The following is a 21,243-nucleotide window of genomic DNA, read 5'->3' on the forward strand; positions in this document are numbered from 1 at the left end:
CTTGACCAATTGGATTGTCAGTATTGAGTGATTAAATAAGCACTTTGGATATCTGTGGATTCACCGCGGCCCATATGTGAGACTTTTTTTTTTTTTTTTTGCCCTGTTCTGACACTATTGGAGGTCGCCTAGTGGGAAGCGATTTGTATAAAGTTTTAACTGTATTCCTCTTGTGTTCATTATTGGTGACATGGTAAACCTGGATGTTGCTCACTGATCTGCATGGCCATGCATGGGCTAATGCAATTATATGGTATTCTCCCAGGATCTCACTTCTGACCCTTTTTAGCAATTATGTTTTAATACAGTCTGTCTGCTAACGCATTGGTCTGCGTGTGGGTGCGAATGAGAAACTGGGGGTGTTTTATGACGTTGTCGGTTTTTATTCTTGTGTCACCAACCTTTTTGCACATGATTTTCATATATTGATTGCTAATGAAGATATTTGAGGAGCGATCACGGTTTGACCTCTGCATAGAACAATAGTGGGTTTTTCCCAACTTTTTTACTGGCTAACGATCTTCAATTTCATATGTAGATTGAAAGTCATTAACTGCAACAGAAACCGCTGTGTAGGAGGCTTAAAACTGAGTGAGGAACAGCCAAACTCTGCTACTAAAATAGATTGTGGGGGACAGTTTCATGTCACAGGTCATACACCATGGCAAGACTGAGCACACAGGGTAATTATACTGCATCAGCAACGTCTCTTAGGCAAAGATTTCAAAGCAAGCTGGGGTTTCAAGGTGGTGCTGTTCAAGATCTTTTGAAGAAGCACAACACTGAGGACTGAAGATGCGGTGGTCAGCCAAGGAAAAGTAATGCAGAAGATGCGACACATTGTGCGTGCTTCCCTTAGACATCCAGCAGATGTCCAGCAGTGCCATCAGCACAGAACTTGCGACAACCAGTGGGACCCAGGTACACCCATCTACTGTCTGGAGAATTCCTCCAAGAAGACCACTTCTGGTCAGAATTGCAGCCAAAAAGCCATACCTCTGACACGGAAACAAGGCTAAGCAACTCATCCATGAGCGAAAACAGGAACTGGAGTGCAGAAAAATGGCAGCAGGTGCGGATTGATGCGTAAAAAATTTAAACATTTGGCTGTAGCAGGGGCAATTTGTTCACAAAGAGCTGGAGAGCAATACAATAATGAGTCTCTGCAGGCAACATGTGAAGCGTGGTGGAGGTTCCTTGCAAGTTTAGGGCTGCATTTCTGCAAATGGAAGTGGAGATTTTGTCAGGATCAGTGGCGTCCTTGATACTGAGAAATAGAGGCTATGTGGGCTCTGTCCTGGGACCAATTTTGTTTATTTTATTCATAATGATTTAGAGGTTGGCCTAAAAAGCTCAACCTCAATGATTGCTGGCAATACAAAGCTAAGCAGGGCAATAACTTCTCAACAGGATATAGAAACTTTACAAGAAGACCTCAATAAAATAAAGGGGCATCTACATGGCAAATTTAATGTTGAAAAATGTAAAGTAACGCACATGGGAGGCCAAAAATATGAATGCAAGTTACTCATTAAGGGGAGAGTTTTTGGCAGAATTCAGGATGGAAAAGGATCCTGGGGGTTCCAGTAGATCACAGGTTTAGCAGTGGCATGCAATCATGCTTCCTATTTCAGTGACTCAGAACATTTTAAAGCCAGCAAGTAAACATAAGATCCAGTCAATTAGCCTAATGTCGGAAATGACAGCCCCCATATTTCTTTCATGACACGTTTACATAAAAGTGGAACTATGGGCAAAATTTTAAAGATTGCACATTTAATGCGTTATATCTATTCTTGCAGTTTACTTACCTGTTTTTACTTTAAGTATGTTTTTGCATTGACTTTCATTCACCCTATAAATAAGTGTTGGTTTTTGTTGCTGCTGAAAGAGGAATTTGCTTTCGCATTTGCCAAGAAATAGTTAAGTACGTCAGCTGGCTTCAGATAATGTGCTTTGTGTCTCAAAAGGAATGTAATTACCATTCAGAATAAAGTCCTCCTAAAGTTGATAGCTGTAAAGCTGCGGACAATCTGTTTTTCCTACTTTTTCAACACGTGTTTTTCAGCAGTTTTGAGGTAAATCTGCATAGTAGAGTATTTCACTTTGAATCTGGTTGCGAAATGACAATTGGATGCTGACTGGCTGCTTTGAGAAGTTCTTCCTATACTAGAATATTTATCGGCCTCAGATTGTTTACTAATAATCCACAAATTGGATAGGGCGAGATATTACATTAAAGTGCTATTAACTACTTCAATACCACACATAGTCAAATGACGTCCTTGACTTTGTGCGGGGATATCTGAATGATGCCTGCAGCTAGAGGCATCATTCAGATATCATTCTTTCCAGTTGGCAATTCTGTGCACCATAAGAATGATCATAGCAGCAGTTCCGCCGCTTGATCGTTCTGATAGGCAGCGGGAAGGGACGTCCCCCCTCCCGCCGCCATCCGATGCTTCTCCGGGCTCTCCCGTGCCATTGGGGGCCCAGAGAAAGAATCGGCCGGTGCCGGAAGACTACGATAGAGATTTGCGGTGACCAGATGGTCACCAGTGATCTCGATGACCGTCGGCCCAGGCGCAATGTTATGACGTCACACCTAGTTTCCCAGATGTATACAAAGCCGCAGTCGGTGAAGTTTTTTTTTTCATGATATCATGCTTTTCAGCCTGAAGGAGAGATGTGGGGTCTTGACCCTGCATCTCTCCATAAAGAGGACCTGTCACATAGATTCCTATTACAAGGGATGTTTACATTCCTTGTAATAGGAATAAAAGTGATCAAAAAAATAAAAATGTAAAAAAAAATTAAGCAAAATAAAAATAATTAAAAAAAAAATTTAAAATGCCCCTGTCCCCAGTTGCTCTCGCTGAGATGCGAACGCACACGCAAGTCCCACCCACATATGAAAACGTCGTTCAAACCACACATGGGGTATCGCCACGTGCGTTAGAGCGTGTGCAACAATTCTAGCACTAGACCTCCTCTAACTCTAAACTGGTAACCTGTAAAAATTTTCAAAGCGTCGCCTATGGAGATTTTCAAGTACCGATGTTTGGCGCCATTCCATGAGTGTGCGCAATTTTAAAGCGTGGCATGTTAGGTATCTATTTACTTGGCGTAACATCATCTTTCACATTATACAAAACAATTGAGCTAACTTTACTATTTTGTTTAATTCATGAAACCGTTTTTTTTTTTTTCCAAAAAAAAAAGGCGTTTGAAAAATTATTGCGCAAATACCGTGCGAGATAAAAAGTTGCAACGGGTGCCATTTTATTCCCCAGGGTGTCTGCTAAAAAAACATATATAATGTTTGGGGGTTCTGAGTAATTTTCTAGCAAAAAAATGATGATTTTTACATGTAGGAGAGAAGTGCCAGAATAGGCCCTGTATTGAAGTGGTTAAACCCAAATCCAGAAATGTAATACATTGCAGCTTGCCAACGGTTGGGCCCCTTTCACATGAGTTATCTGTTCAAGTCTGCTTGTACATTTTTTTTCAGGCAGACCCGATTGTAAGGTTCATTCATCCCTATGGACAAGCAGGTGTAAACAGACTTGTGTCCATCCGCCCACTTCCAGTTCCAATCCGATCCTCTAAAAAAAAAAAAAAAAAAAAAAAACTTAAGAGGATATGTCCTCTTCCGTTTAGGCTAATCTGAGGGAAGTCGAGCGTAGAGGACAGTGGAGTCAGTTTACTCCAGGCCACCCATAGAGCAGAGCGGGTTCTGTCCATGTCGGCTCTGCAGAGACTGAACAGACACCAATGTGTTATCCACCCACTCCACTTTGATCAGCAGGGGATCTGTGAGCTGATCCCTTGCTGATCAGAATGAAATCCATCTTTTTTTTTTCTATTATTTTCACTTGGTGATCTGCCAGCAAGTCTGCTATTCAGGTTTCTTTAACAGTTTAATCTGTCCAACAAAAGTTTCATAGAAGGTTGACGCAAGCCATGTACCACTGACATGGGTGCTTACAGTGGTACGCTTTTATACATCTATGTAAAACTTTTAACCGCAAAAAACTTTCTGTAACTGCTTAAAAAGTATTAGCTTGAATTTGGCTTTATTTTGTTATTCAAGTTGTTAATAAATCTGCTAGTGCATCCAACACGCTTCTCTCTCCAAACTGACAATGCAGTCATACAGAGGTGCCTCCGTTCTTTCATGGAGTAGAGCTACTTTGAGACATGAGACAGGATGTGTATTGCTGGCCAGTTCACCAGGTGAAAATAAAGGGGAAAAAAAACTAATATAGCCACCACAAAGCATTTGTAAAGGTTTTTTTAAAAAAAAAAAACAACAAACATCAATACTTACCTGCTCTGTGCAGTGGTTTTGCACCGAGCAGCCCAGTTCATCCTCTTCTTGGGTCCCCCACCAGTGCTCCTGGCCCCTCCCTCCTGGGTGCCCCTGAAGCAAACTGCTTGCTCTGGGGGCACTCATGCATGGTCGCTCCTGAGCAGCCTTTGTGTGTATATGAGAGACACAGAGCATGGCTCAGCCCTGCCCCCCGCTCCCTCCTCACTGGCTGTGATTGATAGTAGCTGGAGCCAATGGCTCTTGCTGCTGTGTCGCAGCCAATGAGGCGGCAGAGACGCGGGAGAGCTTCTGCTCTTGTGCACATGGCTGGATCAAGCTCAGGTGAGTATGGGGGGGGGCTGAGGGGGAAGCTGCAGACTGAAGGTTTTTTTTACTTTCAGCCTTTAATATCCACTTTAACTACTTTGTATCCAGCGTATTATAATATGACGGCCGCAGGAACACTCTGTACCTCTGGGCGGGCGTCATATGACGTCCTTGGCCTCCTGACAGTCTAGGGGGCTGCGTCACTCGAGCAGATGCGTGGGTCTGGCGGCCACGATGTTGGCTGGGCGCCCGCGATTGCTGGTCACAGAGCAGGAACGTGCATCTGTGTGTGTGCACGCGCGCACACACAGATCCACATCCTGTCAGGGGAGAGGAGACAGATCGTGTGTTCCTAGTATATAGGAACACCGATCGGTCAGTCCCCTCCCCCCACAGTTAGAATCACTCCCTAGGTAACACATTTCATCCCTTGATCGCCCCCTAGTGTTAACCCTTTCTTTGCCAGTGACATTTATACAGTAATCAGTGCATATTTATAGCACTGATCGCTGTGTAATTGTCAATGGTCCAAAAATAGTGTCAAGTGTCCAATATGTCCGCCGCAATGTCACAGTCCTGACAAAAATCGCAGATCGCTGCATTACTGGTAAAATAGTAATAATAAAAATGCCAAAAACATATCCCCTATTTTGTAGACGCTACAACTTTTGCGCAATCAATATGCGCTTATTGCGAATATTTTTTTTTTTTTTTTTTTTTTTTTTTTACCAAAAATATTACAGGCCTAAACTGAGGAAGAATTTTTTTTTTTAATTGGGAATATTTACTATAGCAAAAAGTAAAAAAATATATATTTTTTTTCAAAATTGTCGCTCTTTTTGTTCATAGCGCAAAAAAATAAAAACTGCAGAGGTGATCAAATACCACCAAAAGAAAGCTCTATTTGTAGGGGAAAAAAATGATCAAAATTTCATATATGTATAACGTTGTGTGGCCACGCAATTGTAATTCAAAATGTTACAGCGCTGAAAGCTGAAAATTGGCCTGGGCAGGAAGGGGGTGAAAATGCCCTGTATTGAAGTGGTTAAGGATTCATAATTCTATTATTGCATCGCAATGACCTGAGGTGAGTTGTGATGCATACTGCATACATGCTGTATTTTTATGCAGTGCACACCACCACGCATGTATAATGTGTACAGGACACATGGAAAACAATTGTCTCCTATGTGCACTGGCCTTGTGCCTGTAGTGATCTTTGCAGATCAACACATCTAACGGATATGGTGTAAACCAGCTAGGGGTCGACCGATTAATGGAGCTGCCAATATTCATATTTTTTCAAATAATTGGTATCTGTCAAACTTACCGATATATAGGTCAGACCTCCTCCCCCTGTCCCCACGCAGCGGTCTCTGTCGATCTTTGTCAGCGGTGCGGGCAGCAGAGAGATGACATCGTCTCTTACTGCCTGCCTCGCATCATCACTGTTCTGTCCCTACAACAGGGCCGAGAAGGCTGCTCTTGACAGAGCCGCAGTTGCGATCGAGCAGAGAGATAGTTGTCATCTCTCACCGCCCGCCCACATGTGGACGTTTACCCGCTCGGACGCCGCTGGGGAGAGCCTGCCAGAAGTAGTGTAAGTAGTGACAAGCTGCATATGGGTGGCAGGTGACAGTGGCAACTGACATGCTGCATCTGGGTGGCAGGTGACAGTGACAAGCTGCATCTGTTGGCAGGTGACCATGGCAAGTTTCACGCTGCATCTGTTGGCAGGTGACCATGGCAAGTGGCACGCTGCATCTGTTGGCAGGTGACCATGGCAAGTGACACGCTTCATCAGGTGGTTGGTGTGCAGAATATCGGCACCTGTTATTGGCCTGAAAGGCGGCTAATAATTGGTATCGGCCATGAAAAAACTATATAAGTCTACCCCTAAAACCAGCCCTGAAAAGTCAACTGATAATTCTAGCCGTTAGATCCATTAGAAGTGGTTTGGGCCAAAGACCTTGACTCATTCATTTCAATGACAGTAAATGGAAAATTAAGTCATGATATTAAAGGGGCGTAAGCAGCAGGCTGCTTTTGTTTCCATCCATATTTAATGCCAGGTGGTAACTGCTTCCGCTTTACGATGTCCACTGCCATAAACTGAATGTTATACAATACTGTATTATAATCTGTTAAACTGGATATTTTTTAGATTTTAAAAGAGAAGTTTGGGGGTTTTTGTTTAACCATACTTACTTCGGTCCGATGCCGCATATGTCCCCCACCGGCTCGAAGACTAAGAACTGCGCGAATAAAGACAGCTGATCGCTCAGTTTTCGGTGCTTCATGAGCAGAGGGCTGATGTCTGTCAGTCACGGGGTTTTTGCTCTGCACCACCACCGCGCTCACTGGAGCACTGGGCTGTGGGGGGGGCCAGAGCAGCTGGCTCAGGCTCTCCCTCACTGAGAGGCTGAGCCGGGTGCCAGTCCAGGTATCTTGGTGGATCCTGACCATATGGTCGTGATCTTTCCACAGCCTGGACTGGCGCTTTGACTTCAACCGACAGTGGGCTTCAGCCCTCTGCTGAAAGCAGGCTGCACTTTTTCTTTAGGTGAAACTTAGGCTCTCCGTCACCTACGTGTAAATTGTCAAGTGGCCTTTTGCATAAATACTGACTTATGTATGAAATGAGACCAAAGGTTAAACTAAGCCAGACAGAATGTTAAATACACTTTATGTGGAATATTATGAGCAGTGTAATTGGTCAACATAAGGAGACTCTGAAAGCTGTACCTGCTGTATCCACGTGTTCTCCCAGTGCAGACTGCCGTCTTCCTTTTTGGAGTCCATCACACCTATGAATGGATGTGTTTACAGGTACTTTTAACATGCGCTGGTCTTTTTTCAAAGAGCCCAATGCAGCAAAAAAGAAAGACGTATTTCTTTCTTTGCATTGCAACATACTGTATGTGTTCTTTATTGCATGTGTAGTAAGTAGTACCCTTAGGGTCGGGTGACTTTTTTTTTTTTTTTGCCATTTATGTGCATTGGGTTGCCCTTTAAAAATGAATGGGAGTATACACCAGACAATGAGTTTAATAAACGTGCACACACAGGTGTGAAGCCAGCTTCAATGTTCTAATCTATGGCTGTCTTTTGCATATGGTTGATGTTTTTACATTGTGTTTGCCACATACAATTCATTTCTGTGGTGGCTTTTGATCTAGTAAAGCTTTTAACTTAAAGAGAATGCACCTGAACAGAATATATTGTAGCTTACTATTCATCACCACAAGATTATTTATAACATGCAGGAAATGCATCTGGAATAGGATATGCATTTTAAACACTGGTTTTTATGTACCTTTAGACTCATGAATGCCAGTGAGTACCCACAATTGAATTTTTACATGATTTGTACTGTGAGAAGTTACTGAAATCTGAAATCCAAGTACAACTGTCAGCACTCAAGTGTGAAAAAGGATACAAATTATTTAGGTCTACACTGTCTAGAATAAGCTCCAAATGACTCTCAAAAAATGTATATAAATATGCTGCATATGAAGTTGAATCGAAGACCTTGCTGCTCCCTCCAGACTGGAAAATCCTTTAAATGATACTACAAAATAGAGTACACTGGCATGGTGCAAGTCTCTCTCAGAAAACAAAATGTGAAAAGAAAAAAAGTTCTTGTATTCACAGAAGTATTTGATGTAAGTGCATATCTCAAAACTCCTAGAAAAAGAAAAACTGCTTTAAAAACACTGTAAAAGCCTTGTATTAGACACGCATTTAGGTGCATTTAAGTGTGTCAAGCATTTGAGCATTAATGGATTTCATTAGCCAGATTATTTATTCTGCCAGACGTGTTTTCACACGTTTACATGCATTTAGGCTCAGTGTTTTGTTTATATTCAGCTACTCTCCTAAATGCGCCTTTTGGCTTTTTGTTTTGTTTTTTTTCACCTTGTAAACACTCCCCTTCTAATAGCTTGTAAGTGCCTATGTGAGCATGATCTTATGGGCTTACATTAGAGGTGCTTTTACAGGTTGAAATTCCAAACGCCAAATGCCTGTAAAGCCTAATGTGCATGAGGCCTAAAAATCATTACATCCTTTAAAATACTAAAAACTTAAATCTCATGCGAATATCTGCTATGATTGCTGACATTTTTTTTTAACTTGGTATTTAACAACTTGCCGACTGGTCAACAGTAATTGAGGCCAGTACGTTGCCCTGCTCATGCACACTACTCGCTCGCCCCTGGGGCGTGCAGTGGAATGATGTGTGTCCACAAGACACAGAGGACTGCGGTGCTCGGTATCGAGCCACTGCGATAGGCCTAGATACCATGTGATTGATGTGCGATAACATGTCACCTAGTAAGCAACAGTCATGTATGGAATCCATTCATGACATTGTTAAGTAATAGTTCAAACAAACCAGGAGCACTAAACCCATCCCAAATGGAATCCGCATTGGGAGCTGCTCAATAAAAATTCATGGGAACATTGTAAAAAACACAAAAAAATCGCTAAAATGGGATAGCTAGGATAGAACTAGGCATGTAACTCACAACCCCATGGAAAAAGCCGTGCCCTGGGCAGCAGTGGATTGTGGATCTCGGTGCTTGTTGGTAATCACTGTAAGAAAAACAAAAACCCCTGATCACCCCCAGAGTAGTACAATGTTATGTAAAAAAAAAAAAAAAAAATCCCTGGTCACCGCCATACCAGTCATATTGTGACACTACTGCACTGGTGATAGGGTGTGTAAAAAAAAAAGTGTGTAATATAATAATTTTCTTAATTTTCCAAAAAAAAAGTGACAAAAAACTTGTAATTTCTATTACTAAATACCTTGCACTGCCAAAAAGGGGTCATTTGGGGGTATTTGCCATTTTAAGCACCTCAACAAATTAGATAAGCAGTCAGTACATCAGGATTGATCAATTTTCAAATATATGTACACCATAGTTTTTCGACTATAACGTTCAGACTAAATAATATACACCGATTTGTGTTATTTTTACCAAATAATTGTAGCAGACTACATTTTGGCCTAAATTTATGAAGAAAGATTATTTGTTTATGACGGAGACTAAGAGAAACATTTTTTGTTTTTCAAGATTTTCAGTATTTTTTTCATTTTGTATAGCCAAAAAATAAAAAAACCCAGTGGTGAATTAAATACCACCAAAAGAAAACACGATCTGTGTGAAAAAGATTCTATAAATTTCGTTTGCATACAATGTTGCATTACCAAGCAATTGCCAGTTAAAGCAGCACAGTGCTGAATAACAAAAAATGCCCTGGTCTTTAAGGGGGTAAAACCTTCTGGAGGTCAAGTGGTTAAAAAGATGTAATGATTTTTATTGACCTATTTATGACCAGTGTCAATGTAAAGATATTCAGTGGGGACGGAAAGTATTCAGACCCCCTTAAATTTTTCACTCTGTTTTATTGCAGCCATTTGCTAAAATTAAGTTCATTTTTTTCCTCATTAATGCACACACGGCACCCCATATTGACATTAAAATGCACAATTTTTGACGTTTTTTCAGATTTATTAAAAAAGAAAAAATTAAATACAACATCATCCTAAGTATTCAGACCCTTTGCTCAGTATTTAGTAGAAGCACCGTTTTGATCTAATACAGCCATGAGTCTTTTTGGGAAAGATGCAACAAGTTTTTCACACCTGGATTTTGGAATCCTCTGCCATTCCTACTTGCAGATCCTCTCTAGTTCTGTCAGGTTGGATGGTAAATGTTGGTTGACAGCCATTTTTAGATCTCTAGAGATGCTCAATTGGGTTTAAGTCAGGGCTCTGGCTGGGCCATTCAAGAACAGTCACGGAGTTGTTGTGAAGCCACTCCTTCGTTATTTTAGCTGTGTGCTTAGGGTTATTGTCTTGTTGGAAGGTAAACCTTCGGCCCAGTCTGGGGTCCTGAGCACTCTGGAGAAGGTTTTTGTCCAGGATATCCCTGTACTTGGCCGCATTCATCTTTCCCTTGATTGCAACCAGTCATCCTGTCCCTGCAGCCGAAAAACACCCCCACAGCATGATGCTGCCATCACCATGCTTCACTGTTGGGACTGTATTGGACAGGTGATAAGCAGTGCCTGGTTTTCTCCACACATACCGCTAAGAATTAAGGCCAAAAAGTTCTATCTTAGTCTCATCAGACCAGAGAATCTTATTTCTCACCATCTTGGAGTCCTTCAGGTGATTTTTTAGCAAACTCAATGCGGGCTTTCATGTGTCTTGCACTGAGGAGAGGCTTCCGTCGAGCCACTCTGCCATAAAGCCCCGACTGGTGGAGGGCTGCAGTGATGGTTGACTTTCTACAAATTTCTCCCATCTCCCGACTGCATCTCTGGAGCTCAGCCACAGTAATCTTTGGGTTCTTCTTTACCTCTCTCACCAAGGCTCTTCTCCCCCGATAGCTCAGTTTGGACGGACGGCCAGCTCTAGGAAGGGTTCTGGTCGTCCCAAACGTCTTCCATTTAATGGAGGCCACTGTGCTCTTAGGAACCTTACGTGCAGCAGAAATGTTTTTGTAATCTTGGCCAGATCTGTGCCTTGCCACAATTCTGTCTCTGAGCTCTTCAGGCAGTTCCTTTGACCTCATGATTCTCATTTGCTCTGACGTGCACTGTGAGCTGTAAGGTCTTTATATAGACAGGTGTGTGGCTTTCCTGATCAAGTCCAATCAGTATAATCAAACACAGCTGGACTCAAATGAAGGTGTAGAACCATCTCAAGGATGATCAGAAGAAATGGACAGCACCTGAGTTAAATGAGTGTCACAGCAAAGGGTCTGAATACTTAGGACCATGTGATATTTCAGTTTTTCTTTTTTAATAAATCTGCAAAAATGTCAACAATTCTGTGTTTTTCTGTCAATATGGGGCGCTGTGTGTACATTAATGAGGAAAAAAAATGAACTTAAATGATTTTAGCAAATGGCTGCAATATAACAGAGTGAAAAATTTAAGGGACTCTGAATACTTTCTGTCCCCACTGTATCTTGTACATGTTAAGCAATTGTTATTTTAACAATTTGCGGCCCGCCCGTCGTCATATGTTGATAAGATAGCTGCCATAACCCCAGTATATTCTGAAACGGTGGACAGTCCTCTTTCTGATAAAAGTGGTCTCCGCGGCGGATTCGCCAAGCGATCACATTTTTTATTGGGGGCGGGAGAGGGGCCCCCCTCCCTCAACGCTCCGGTCGTCTCCACCGCTTACCGGAGCCGATCAGGTCCTTTCCCCTCTGAGACATGGAGCCAAGTGAGGGAAAGATGGCCCCCGATGTTAAAAAAAAAAAATTGACAAAGATAAATAATTTCAGAATTTTGTAGGTAAACTGTACAACTCAATTGAACAACAAACTGAAATCTTTCAGTTGGAGGGGAAAAAAAAAAACGAAAAAACTAAAATATGGCAGCATAAGTGTGCACACCCTTAAACTAATACTTTGTTGAAGCACCTTTTGATTTTATTACAGCACTCAGTCTTTTTGGGTATGAGTCTATCAGCATGGCACATCTTGACTTGGCAATTTTTGCCCACTCTTCTTTGCAAAAACACTCCAAATCTGCCAGATTGCGAGGGCACAGCCCTCTTCAGATCTCCCCACATATTTTCGGATTCGGGTCTGGGCTCTGCCTGGGCCATTCCAAAACTTTAATATTCTTCTGGTAAAGCCATTCCTTTGTTGATTTGCATGTATGCTTTGGGTCATTGTCATGCTGAAAGATGAAGTTCCTCTTCATATTCAGCTTTCTAGCAGAAGCCTGAAGGTTTTGTAACAATATTGACTGGTATTTGGAACTGTTCATAATTCCCTTTACTTTGACTAAGGGCCCCTGTTCCAGCTGAAGAAAAACAGCCCCAAAGCATGATGCTTCCACCGCCATGATTCACTGTGGATATGGTGTTCATTTGGTGATGTTTTTGCACCAAACATCTTTTGGAATTATGGCCAAAAAGTTCAACCTTGGTTTCATCAGACCATAACCTTTATTCCCACATGCTTTTGGAAGGCTTCAGGTGTGTTTTTGGAAAATTTACCCAGGCCTAGATGTTTTTCTTTGTAAGAAAAGGCTTCCGTCTTGTCACTCTACCCCATAGCCCAGACATATGATGAATACGGGAGATTGTTGTCACATGTACCACACAGCCAGTACTTGCCAGATATTCATGCAGATCCTTTAGACCAATTTCACACTTGTACCACACGTCAGTCGTACGACTGTGGTTCCGACTCTGCCCTGCGACTTGAAGTCCGACATGCATCCGACTTCAATGAACTGGAATCCGACTTTGATCCCCAACAATACCAGGCACTGTCTGGTATGAATCTTTGGGGGGAACTCCACGCACAATGTAAACAAAACGGCATGGGTTCCCCCTCCAAGAGCATACCAGGCCCTTCGGTGGGGGTCCCCCCAAAATCCAAACCAGACCCTTATCCGAGCACACAGCCCGGCAGGTTAGGAAAGGGGGCGGGGATGAGCGAGCACCCACCCCCGAACCATAACAGGCTGCATGCCCTTAACATTGGGGGTGGGTGCTTTGGGGCAGGGGGGCCTGTGCCCCCCACCCCAAAGCACCTTGTCCCCATGTTGAGGACAAGGGCCTCTTCCCAATAGCCCTGGCCGTTAGTTGTCTGGGTCTGTGGGCGGGGAGCTTATCGGAATCTGGAAGCCCCCTTTTATAAAGTGGCCCCCAGATCCCGGCCCCCCACCCTATGTGAAGGAGTATCGGGTACATTGTACCCCTACCCATTCACCTTTAAAAAAAAAAAAAAAAGTGTCTAAAATAAAACGCAGTACACAGGTTTTTTAAATAACTTATTAGGCAGCTCCGGGGTCTCTTCCGACGACTTCTCCCCTCTCCGGCTCTTCTCCCTCTTCTGGCGACGTCTTCTGCGGTTCTTCTCCGCTGATGTCTTCTAACCCTCTCTGGTTCTTCTCCCTCTGTCCGATGTCTTCTGCCTCTGCCGGGTCTTCTCCGCTGTCTTCTCCCTCTGTTCTTCTTCCGATGTTGACACGACGCTCTGTCCCACTCTAATGCTGGGTGCGTGGTGTGCCACTACTTATATTGGCATGGGGGGTCCCTTATGAGGTCACCGCCCATCATGTCCCGGGTGGTGACTTCATAAGGGGCGGGCCTCCAGATGATGTTGGTTGTACAGTTTATAGGTCACGTTAAAGGTGGAAAAAGTTCTGAAATTATTTCACATAAGTGTGTAGACTTTTTTATATCCACTGTATATGTTTGGGGGTTCTAAGTATCTTTCGAGCAAAAAAAAAAATGAGATTAATCTGTAAATGCCAAGTTTTTAAAATAGGCTTTGTCCCTAAGTGGTCAATTTATGGTAGTTAGAAGGAGGTGATTTACTAGAACATGTTGGGATGTGGAAGGGCTATTTAAAGGCTGGTTTATTTAGTTTGAGTCGGCTCTTATGAACAGGGTACGCCCTTGAAATGTATAAACTATTCACGATTGAGGCAGCACCTATATGGGCTACAAGGGTTCGATATACATCTGTACCTATCAATCCGAGAGACTTTGCAGTTTATGGACTTTCTGAGATATGCACTTACATTGTGTGAGTATAACTTATCTACTTTAGTAAAATGTATCTAAGATCTTACACTAAACCAATGCACTTTGTTTATTTTGTAGTGTAAGAAATGTCTTATTCTGGAAGCAATAAACCAAAAGAACTCAATACCCATATATAAACTCATATAGTCAATTTTATGCAGCTGAAATTACAAATTAATATGTTCACCCAGACTACTAGAAAATGATACATTAGATTAAGTTTAAAGGATAAGTTCTCCTTTGGGAACATGTTGCGTGTTCCACCCATTTTTTAGGGTGGAACATGTAACATGCTTCTGCAGCCTCTCCCCTGATCTCCCTTCTAATTGTGACAGTGGGCTAGGGATCTTCTCCCTGCACCCACTGTCACAATTTAACCACTTAACGACCGGCCACTGTATATATACGTCATTTTTTTGAAGATGGATATCTCGGTAACTGCAGCAGCTGCTGCCACAACCGAGGTATCCATCTTTGTGGCCGGCGTTTCTGTACACGATAACGGTGGTCTCTGCGGTGGGTTCGCCGCGAGATCTCCGTTATTGGCGGCGGGAGAGGTGCCGCCACCCCCCTCCCGCCGCTCTCCCGTGCCCTCCACCGGTACCGACGGCTCCGGTAAGCGGCGGAGGGCGCGGGACGGGGGGGGGGGCACGGTGGATCGGGACCTGTCTGTGCTTCGGTATAGAGACGAGTGAGGCCAAGATGGCGCCCACCCGTCTCTATACCATAGGACAGCCGGAGCGACGTCATTACATCGTCTCCGCCCACTTCTCTTAAAGGCACAATTTTTTTTGTGTCATTTTTTTAAACGACTTTTTTTTTTTTTTTTTAGTCTAAATATGAGATCTGAGGACTTTTTGACCCCAGATCTCATATTTAAGAGGACCTGCCATGCTTTTTTCTATTACAAGAGATGTTTACATTCCTTGTAATAGGAATAAAAGTGATCCAAATTTTTTTTTTTTTTTTTAAACGGTGAAAAAATAAAGTAAAATAAAAAAAAATAATAAAAAAATGTTTAAAGCGCCCTGTCCTGACGAGCTCGCGCACAGAAGCGAACGCATACGCGAGTAGCGCCCGCATATGAAAACGGTGGTCAAACCACACATGTGAGGTATCGCTGCAACCGGTAGAGCGAGAACAATAATTCTAGCCCTGGACCTCCTCTGTAACGCAAAACATGCAACCTGTAGAATTTTTTAAACGTCGCCTATGGAGATTTTTAAAGGTAAAAATTTGACTCTATTCCACGAGCGGGCGCAATTTTGAAGCGTGACATGTTGGGCATCAGTTTACTTGGCGTAACATTATATTTCACAATATAAAAAAAAATTTGGCTAACTTTACTGTTGTCTTATTTTTATTCAAAAAAGTGAATTTTTTCCAAAAAAAAAGTGCGCTTATAAGACCGCTGCGCAAATACGGTGCAAAAAACAGTATTGTAATGACCACCATTTTATTCTCTAGGGTGTTAGAAAAAAAACAATATATAATGTTTGGGGGTTCTAAGTAATTTTCTAGCAAAAAAAAACTGTTTTAAACATGTAAACACCTAAAATCTAAAACGAAGTGGTTAAAAGGAACTCGTTCTTGCGGGGCTCTGCCCACATGGCTGCATAATTCAATCATTCACAGAGTTCTGTAAATGAAGTACAAGTACCAACAGCCTTTGCAGTTGATGGCTTGTAGTTCTCAGCTACCATGAGCGATCTAGGTAGTTAATTGATGCTTCCTGTCATTTAGTAACTGCCTGCCCATATGAGGTATGGGCAGACAGCTACACAGACAATCTGCAGGAACCTGAGATTGTACTCGCAGGTGCAATGCTTTACAGGTTCCTAAAAAAATAATAATGCATCTTCATTTTGTCTCTACAAACAGATGTGCATTTATTTCTTTTTAGAAAGGTGAACTTATCCTTTTAAATGAGTAAAAAAAAAGTCTGAAAAGAGCACTTCGAAATCACTGATATGGATAACCATTTATGTAAACTCTGGAAAGGTATGTATTTACAAAAATGCAGTACTGATCCTTTCAATTTTTTTTAAGGGGTGTCTCAGGTTGGTTCATCCAGGAAAAAAAGACCTGGAAACTGTTCTTTCTTGCTGCAGTTGCAGGGTTGTATACTTCTCCTATCTGCACATTCAAAAACTTATATTGTTCACCAAGTCCTATAAGTTTGCAACTATGTGACTTTTGTCTTAAGCATTTAATAATAGGTACATGTTAACCCATCCATTGTTCTGACAGCAAAAGCAAAACTGTAATTTTTCAGGTGTCTCTGTCAAAGCATTTTAAACATAGTGCAAGGGTTTTGTAAGTTTAATAATTATCTAACCTCATTATACTAATGGTATTAAAGTGTATCCCTGGACAAATCTTTTTGTTTTGGGTGGCATGAGGAAGGGTTAGACTCTTTCAAGTTTGTATTGCTGTCTGTGTGCCCATTAGGGAGATTTTCATATATTTTTCTGATGATTATTGCCACTGAAAAAAAGGTGAGTGAAAATACACATTTTTATAGTTGTCCCGAGAACAAAAGGTAAAAGGAAATCTTCCATTGGGGGCACCTTTTAGCCCTTTCCTACAATATCCAAAATGAAAAAAATTTCTATAAACACACTTGAATACAACCTTAAATTTTGTGTTTTTGCTGTGAATACAAAACAACCACAGACGCACAGATTTCTAGATCTGTAGTAACAGTGTATGTATAATATGTATATTTTTGTAAATGCTTGTCACAGTAAAGGAAATTCCCAGTGGATATTTGTATAAATATTATGCAATTTGCCAGTGGTGTTTAACTTTGTGTTATTCTGTAGGCCTCTCTCCAGCAGTACCGCAGTAATGCTGGCTCCCCGTCCAACCAATCTCCCACTTCTCCTGTCTCCAATCAAGGCTTCTCTCCAGGCAGCTCCCCTCAAGTAAGGGAATCTGTGCCTTGATTTTGTTGTAGGCTTTAAGTCTTACCATTGCAGCCCCATGGTCTATCACTGTACCTGTCGTGTGCTCCATGATAACCTGGTCTCCCATCTTGTTGCGTAGAGTCATAATTTAGTTTTGTGAGTTCTGTAGATGGTGCCTGTGATAAATCGTGTTAAAGCAATTCAAATTTAGATTTCAAAGACAAAATATTCTAGAGTTTAACGTGCAACTGTATACAGTGCCTCTTCATATCTGAGTAGTGTCAGAAGATGAAAGGGATGATAGGCATTTCTTTCTTGTCCATTGAGAGGGTTCAGGAAATCATTCACCTTTTTGTTTTATGCTGCCGCCTACAGGGGGATTGGACAGTGGCCAACAAACCTTTGGCCAGCCCAGCAAAAAAAACCCTTCTAGTACAAGCATGCCTTAGTTTTTCTTCTAGTGTTGTCAGAGGATGGGCACTTCTACTCACTTCTGCTGTGTGGAAGAATGACCTGGTCACTACACTTTAATGTGGTTATTACCTGTGTTGACATTGGGAAAAGCCAGTTGTGGAATTTTTGGCCATCGGGTTCAAACTTCTTTCTCATCTGCTTTGCAGAATTGAAATGGAGGGCATTCCAGTGAACGTTGTTTAGGGCTGGTCTAAGCAAATGTGGTACGCTGCCTTCAAAAGAGTGCTGGCAGGCATTTTATTGGCTCTGCCAGCTCATCAGATTCTTCTGTACCAAGACCTGATTTGCCATCCTGCTTCAAAGATCTAGGTTTCAGTGGCATGGCTTTTGAAGCCTAGGTTCTGAGGGACAAGGGCATCTCTGATTCTGTGATTCCTATTATGCTAAAAGTTAGGAAGTCTACATGTTGCAAGATCTATTATCGGACATAGAAAGCTTGCTTGCCATTAGTCTTATAGCTTCCACCTCAGGAGTTCTTTTGTAAGAAATCCTCTCCCTTTTTGAATGTGGGACTAGACCACTGTTTGACTCTGAGCACTATCAAGGGTCAGGTTTTATGCCCTTTGCCTTGTTTCAGACACCATTGGCCTCTCATTCCTTGACTAATATATTTGTGCATGGGGTTTTCCATGCAGCTCCCCCTGTTCATTCCCCTGTGCCTCCATGGGACTAGAATCTTGTTCTCTCTGCGCTTCAGAAACTGCTGTTTGAACCCATTAGAGACAGTCCTCTCTATTCCCACCCGCAAGAATGGTTTTCTTTGTAGCCATCACCTGTGCAAGACGAGTGAACTGACAGCCTTATTCTTCAGAGAGTCTTTTGGCTCTGCATAGGGACAGGACCGTGTGCAGACCCAGGACTTCTTGCCTGAGGCAGTTTCAGCCTTTCCACCTCATTGTTCTCCCCTCCCATTCCTCTGTCCAACCCCAGTTCACTAAAAAGAAATTTTCCTTCCATTGCTGAATGTGATTCAAGCTGAGAGATTCATGTCGCACAACCACTGCTTTCTTTAGGAAGACCTATTTACAATGCCACCATCTCTGGGTGGATCAGACAGATCATCCAAAATAATTGTTTCCAAGGATTGGGTCCCCCTCCCCCCTTTTCTTGTTAAGGTGTACTTTACTAGATTTGTGAATGCTTTTTTTTTTTCTTTAGCATCAAGCAAAGGTTTCTCATATTTTCAAGGCTGCCATTTGGTCTTGTGTTCACAAGTTCTCCAAGTTTTGCTAGGTGGATGTTGTGGCCTCATCTGGGACCAGCTGTGGGAGTGAGGTCCTTCAGATGGCTATTTGAGTACAGGAAATAGTTCTCTGTTGGGTTCGTTAGCGCTTGTTTGCTGTGTTGCCCACTCCTCAATTGGAATGCTTTGCGGAATCCCAAAGGTGAAAGACTTCCTGCGTCCCTTAATGGATGATAAATAAAATTAGATTTTACTAGATAAAAAACCCTTTCTTGGAGTCCATTGAGGGACACAGGTCCAACCCGGTTTATTATCTTGCTCTCGGTAGTGCTTTGCTTCAAAACTGAAGCATACTGGTGGTGTTAGGTGTTATACTGGGCTGGCCTACAGTTGTGTGTGATTTTTTTTTTTGGTCAGTGTTCAGTCCTCCTTTAGGTGGCAGTATAACACAAAGATGAAAAACTTCTCTGTGTTACTCCTAAGACTGCAAAAAAAGATTTTACGGTGAGTACAACAATCCCTTTTTTTTTTATCGCTGTATCATGAAGGAACGGGGAGCATATGAGAAATCTTTTTTTTTTTTTTAAGTGTACAACTGCATGTGACATATTACTAAGGAATTTTTGAATTTTATTCAACCTGTTTAATTCTTTAAAAATAAAATACGAAATTAAGGCTGAAAGGGGGTTTCTGTTTTCTCTTGTTTTACTTGGATTGTTACTATATTCAAAGGGACAAAATATACTCCATGTAAAGATGTATGATCCATATTGTATGTTGAGGTGGTATGTGTGCATAAAGATAAATCTGTACACGTAGAAGGTATGCTTTATACATTAAGTATGGAATGCTAAATTCCTAGGTAAACTGTGCTGTATGTTGAAGTTTGACAGATGTAACTAAATATTACTCTAGTCAAAACATGGCAGTGCAAATGCTGTAAATGAAATTTTGGCCAAGGTATAACGCCTTTTAAACATATCTGTGTGTCCAAATGGATCCTCCATAATGAAAGTGGAAATCGCTCCCTTAGTACCCTCTCAAATGAAGTATATGAGTAAAAAGGTAAATAGGGCTACTTTATAAGCTCTGCAATAAAATAAGTCACAAATCATTGGTCATCATATCAGTTCTACACATAGCCATCCAATCATAGGTTTAAATCCCCTTGGTAACATAGAAACTTGCCCTAAATCATTATTTTACTAAATTTCCATATTCTCGATGTCTGTGGAAAATTCCCCTGATCTCTTATAGACTTTCCCTCGAGTCATAAGACCTCCGAGCAGCCAAAAGATGCCACAGCAATATTTCTACTTCAAAAACATGTTTACTAAGTTTGAAACAAGTTAGGGCTCATACCTTTTTATTAGACTTGCATGAAAACTCTAAAATGGCTGACACATCTCTAAGATGGCTTGCATAGTTACAAAATGGCAGGTGACCAGGTGATTCAACAACGATCACCCATAAACTCCCTAAACAACGAGGATCAAATTATGTTAGACTTTGATCAGTAACTGTGGGAGGCCTTTATTTTGGGTTTCTACAACTACTCCCTGCAATGAGTTTATTAATATCCTTCCACACATCAAATGTGAACGTACAGAGCTAGAGTTATATACTGGAGTTATCTCAAAGAGGAACTCCAGGCTCCTGCAGAAAAAAAAAAATATCGGCAGCTACAAATACTGTAGCTGCTGACTTTTAATATTAGGACACTTACCTGTCCAGGAATCCAGCAGTGTCTTCACCCGAGATGATTTTTCAGTCGGCTATTGGGTGCTGCCGCTGCCATCTCCACTACAGATGGGGTAGACTAGCGGAGCTTCCCCTTTTTGGTGGAAAGTATTCAGACCCCCTTAAATTTTTCACTCTGTTATATTGCAGCCATTTGCTAAAATCATTTAAGTTCATTTTTTTCCTCATTAATGTACACACAGCACCCCATATTGATAGAAAAACACAGAATTGTTGACATTTTTGCAGATTTATTAAAAAAGAAAAACTGAAATATCACATGGTCCTAAGTATTCAGACCCTTTGCTGTGACACTCATATATTTAACTCAGGTGCTGTCAATTTCTTCTGATCATCCTTGAGATGGTTCTACACCTTCATTTGAGTCCAGTTGTGTTTGATTATACTGATATGATTAGGAAAGCCACACACCTGTTTATATAAGACCTTACAGCTCACAGTGCATGTCAGAGCAAATGAGAATCATGAGGTCAAAGGAACTGCCTGAAGAGCTCAGAGACAGAATTGTGGCAAGGCACAGATCTGGCCAAGGTTACAAAAAAAACTTCCGCGGCACTTAAGGTTCCTAAGAGTACAGTGGCCTCCATAATCCTAAATGGAAGATGTTTGGAACCCTTCCTAGAGCTGGCCGTCCGGCCAAACTGAGATATCGGGGGAGAAGAGCCTTGGTGAGAGAGGTAAAGAAAAACCCAAAGATCACTGT

At 41.9% G+C, this 21,243-nt stretch overlaps 1 protein-coding gene across 4 annotated transcripts in view; it reads left to right on the forward strand.

Moving 5' to 3' along the window:
* The window catches only part of CRTC1 (CREB regulated transcription coactivator 1), a 321,207-nt gene that overhangs the window by 233,641 nt on the left and 66,323 nt on the right, over positions 1-21,243 (forward strand). For 2 of the 4 annotated variants that reach the window (XM_073596085.1, XM_073596094.1), the window contains one exon: positions 17,039-17,140. The exons of the other annotated variants lie outside the window; for them this stretch is intronic. In XM_073596085.1, coding sequence (XP_073452186.1) covers positions 17,039-17,140 — 102 coding nt within the window. The remainder of the gene's footprint in view (positions 1-17,038; positions 17,141-21,243) is intronic. 4 annotated transcript variants of the gene reach the window in all.

The sequence above is a fragment of the Aquarana catesbeiana genome, linkage group LG01, assembly GCF_042186555.1.
Source record: "Aquarana catesbeiana isolate 2022-GZ linkage group LG01, ASM4218655v1, whole genome shotgun sequence".
Classification (NCBI taxonomy): domain Eukaryota; kingdom Metazoa; phylum Chordata; class Amphibia; order Anura; family Ranidae; genus Aquarana; species Aquarana catesbeiana.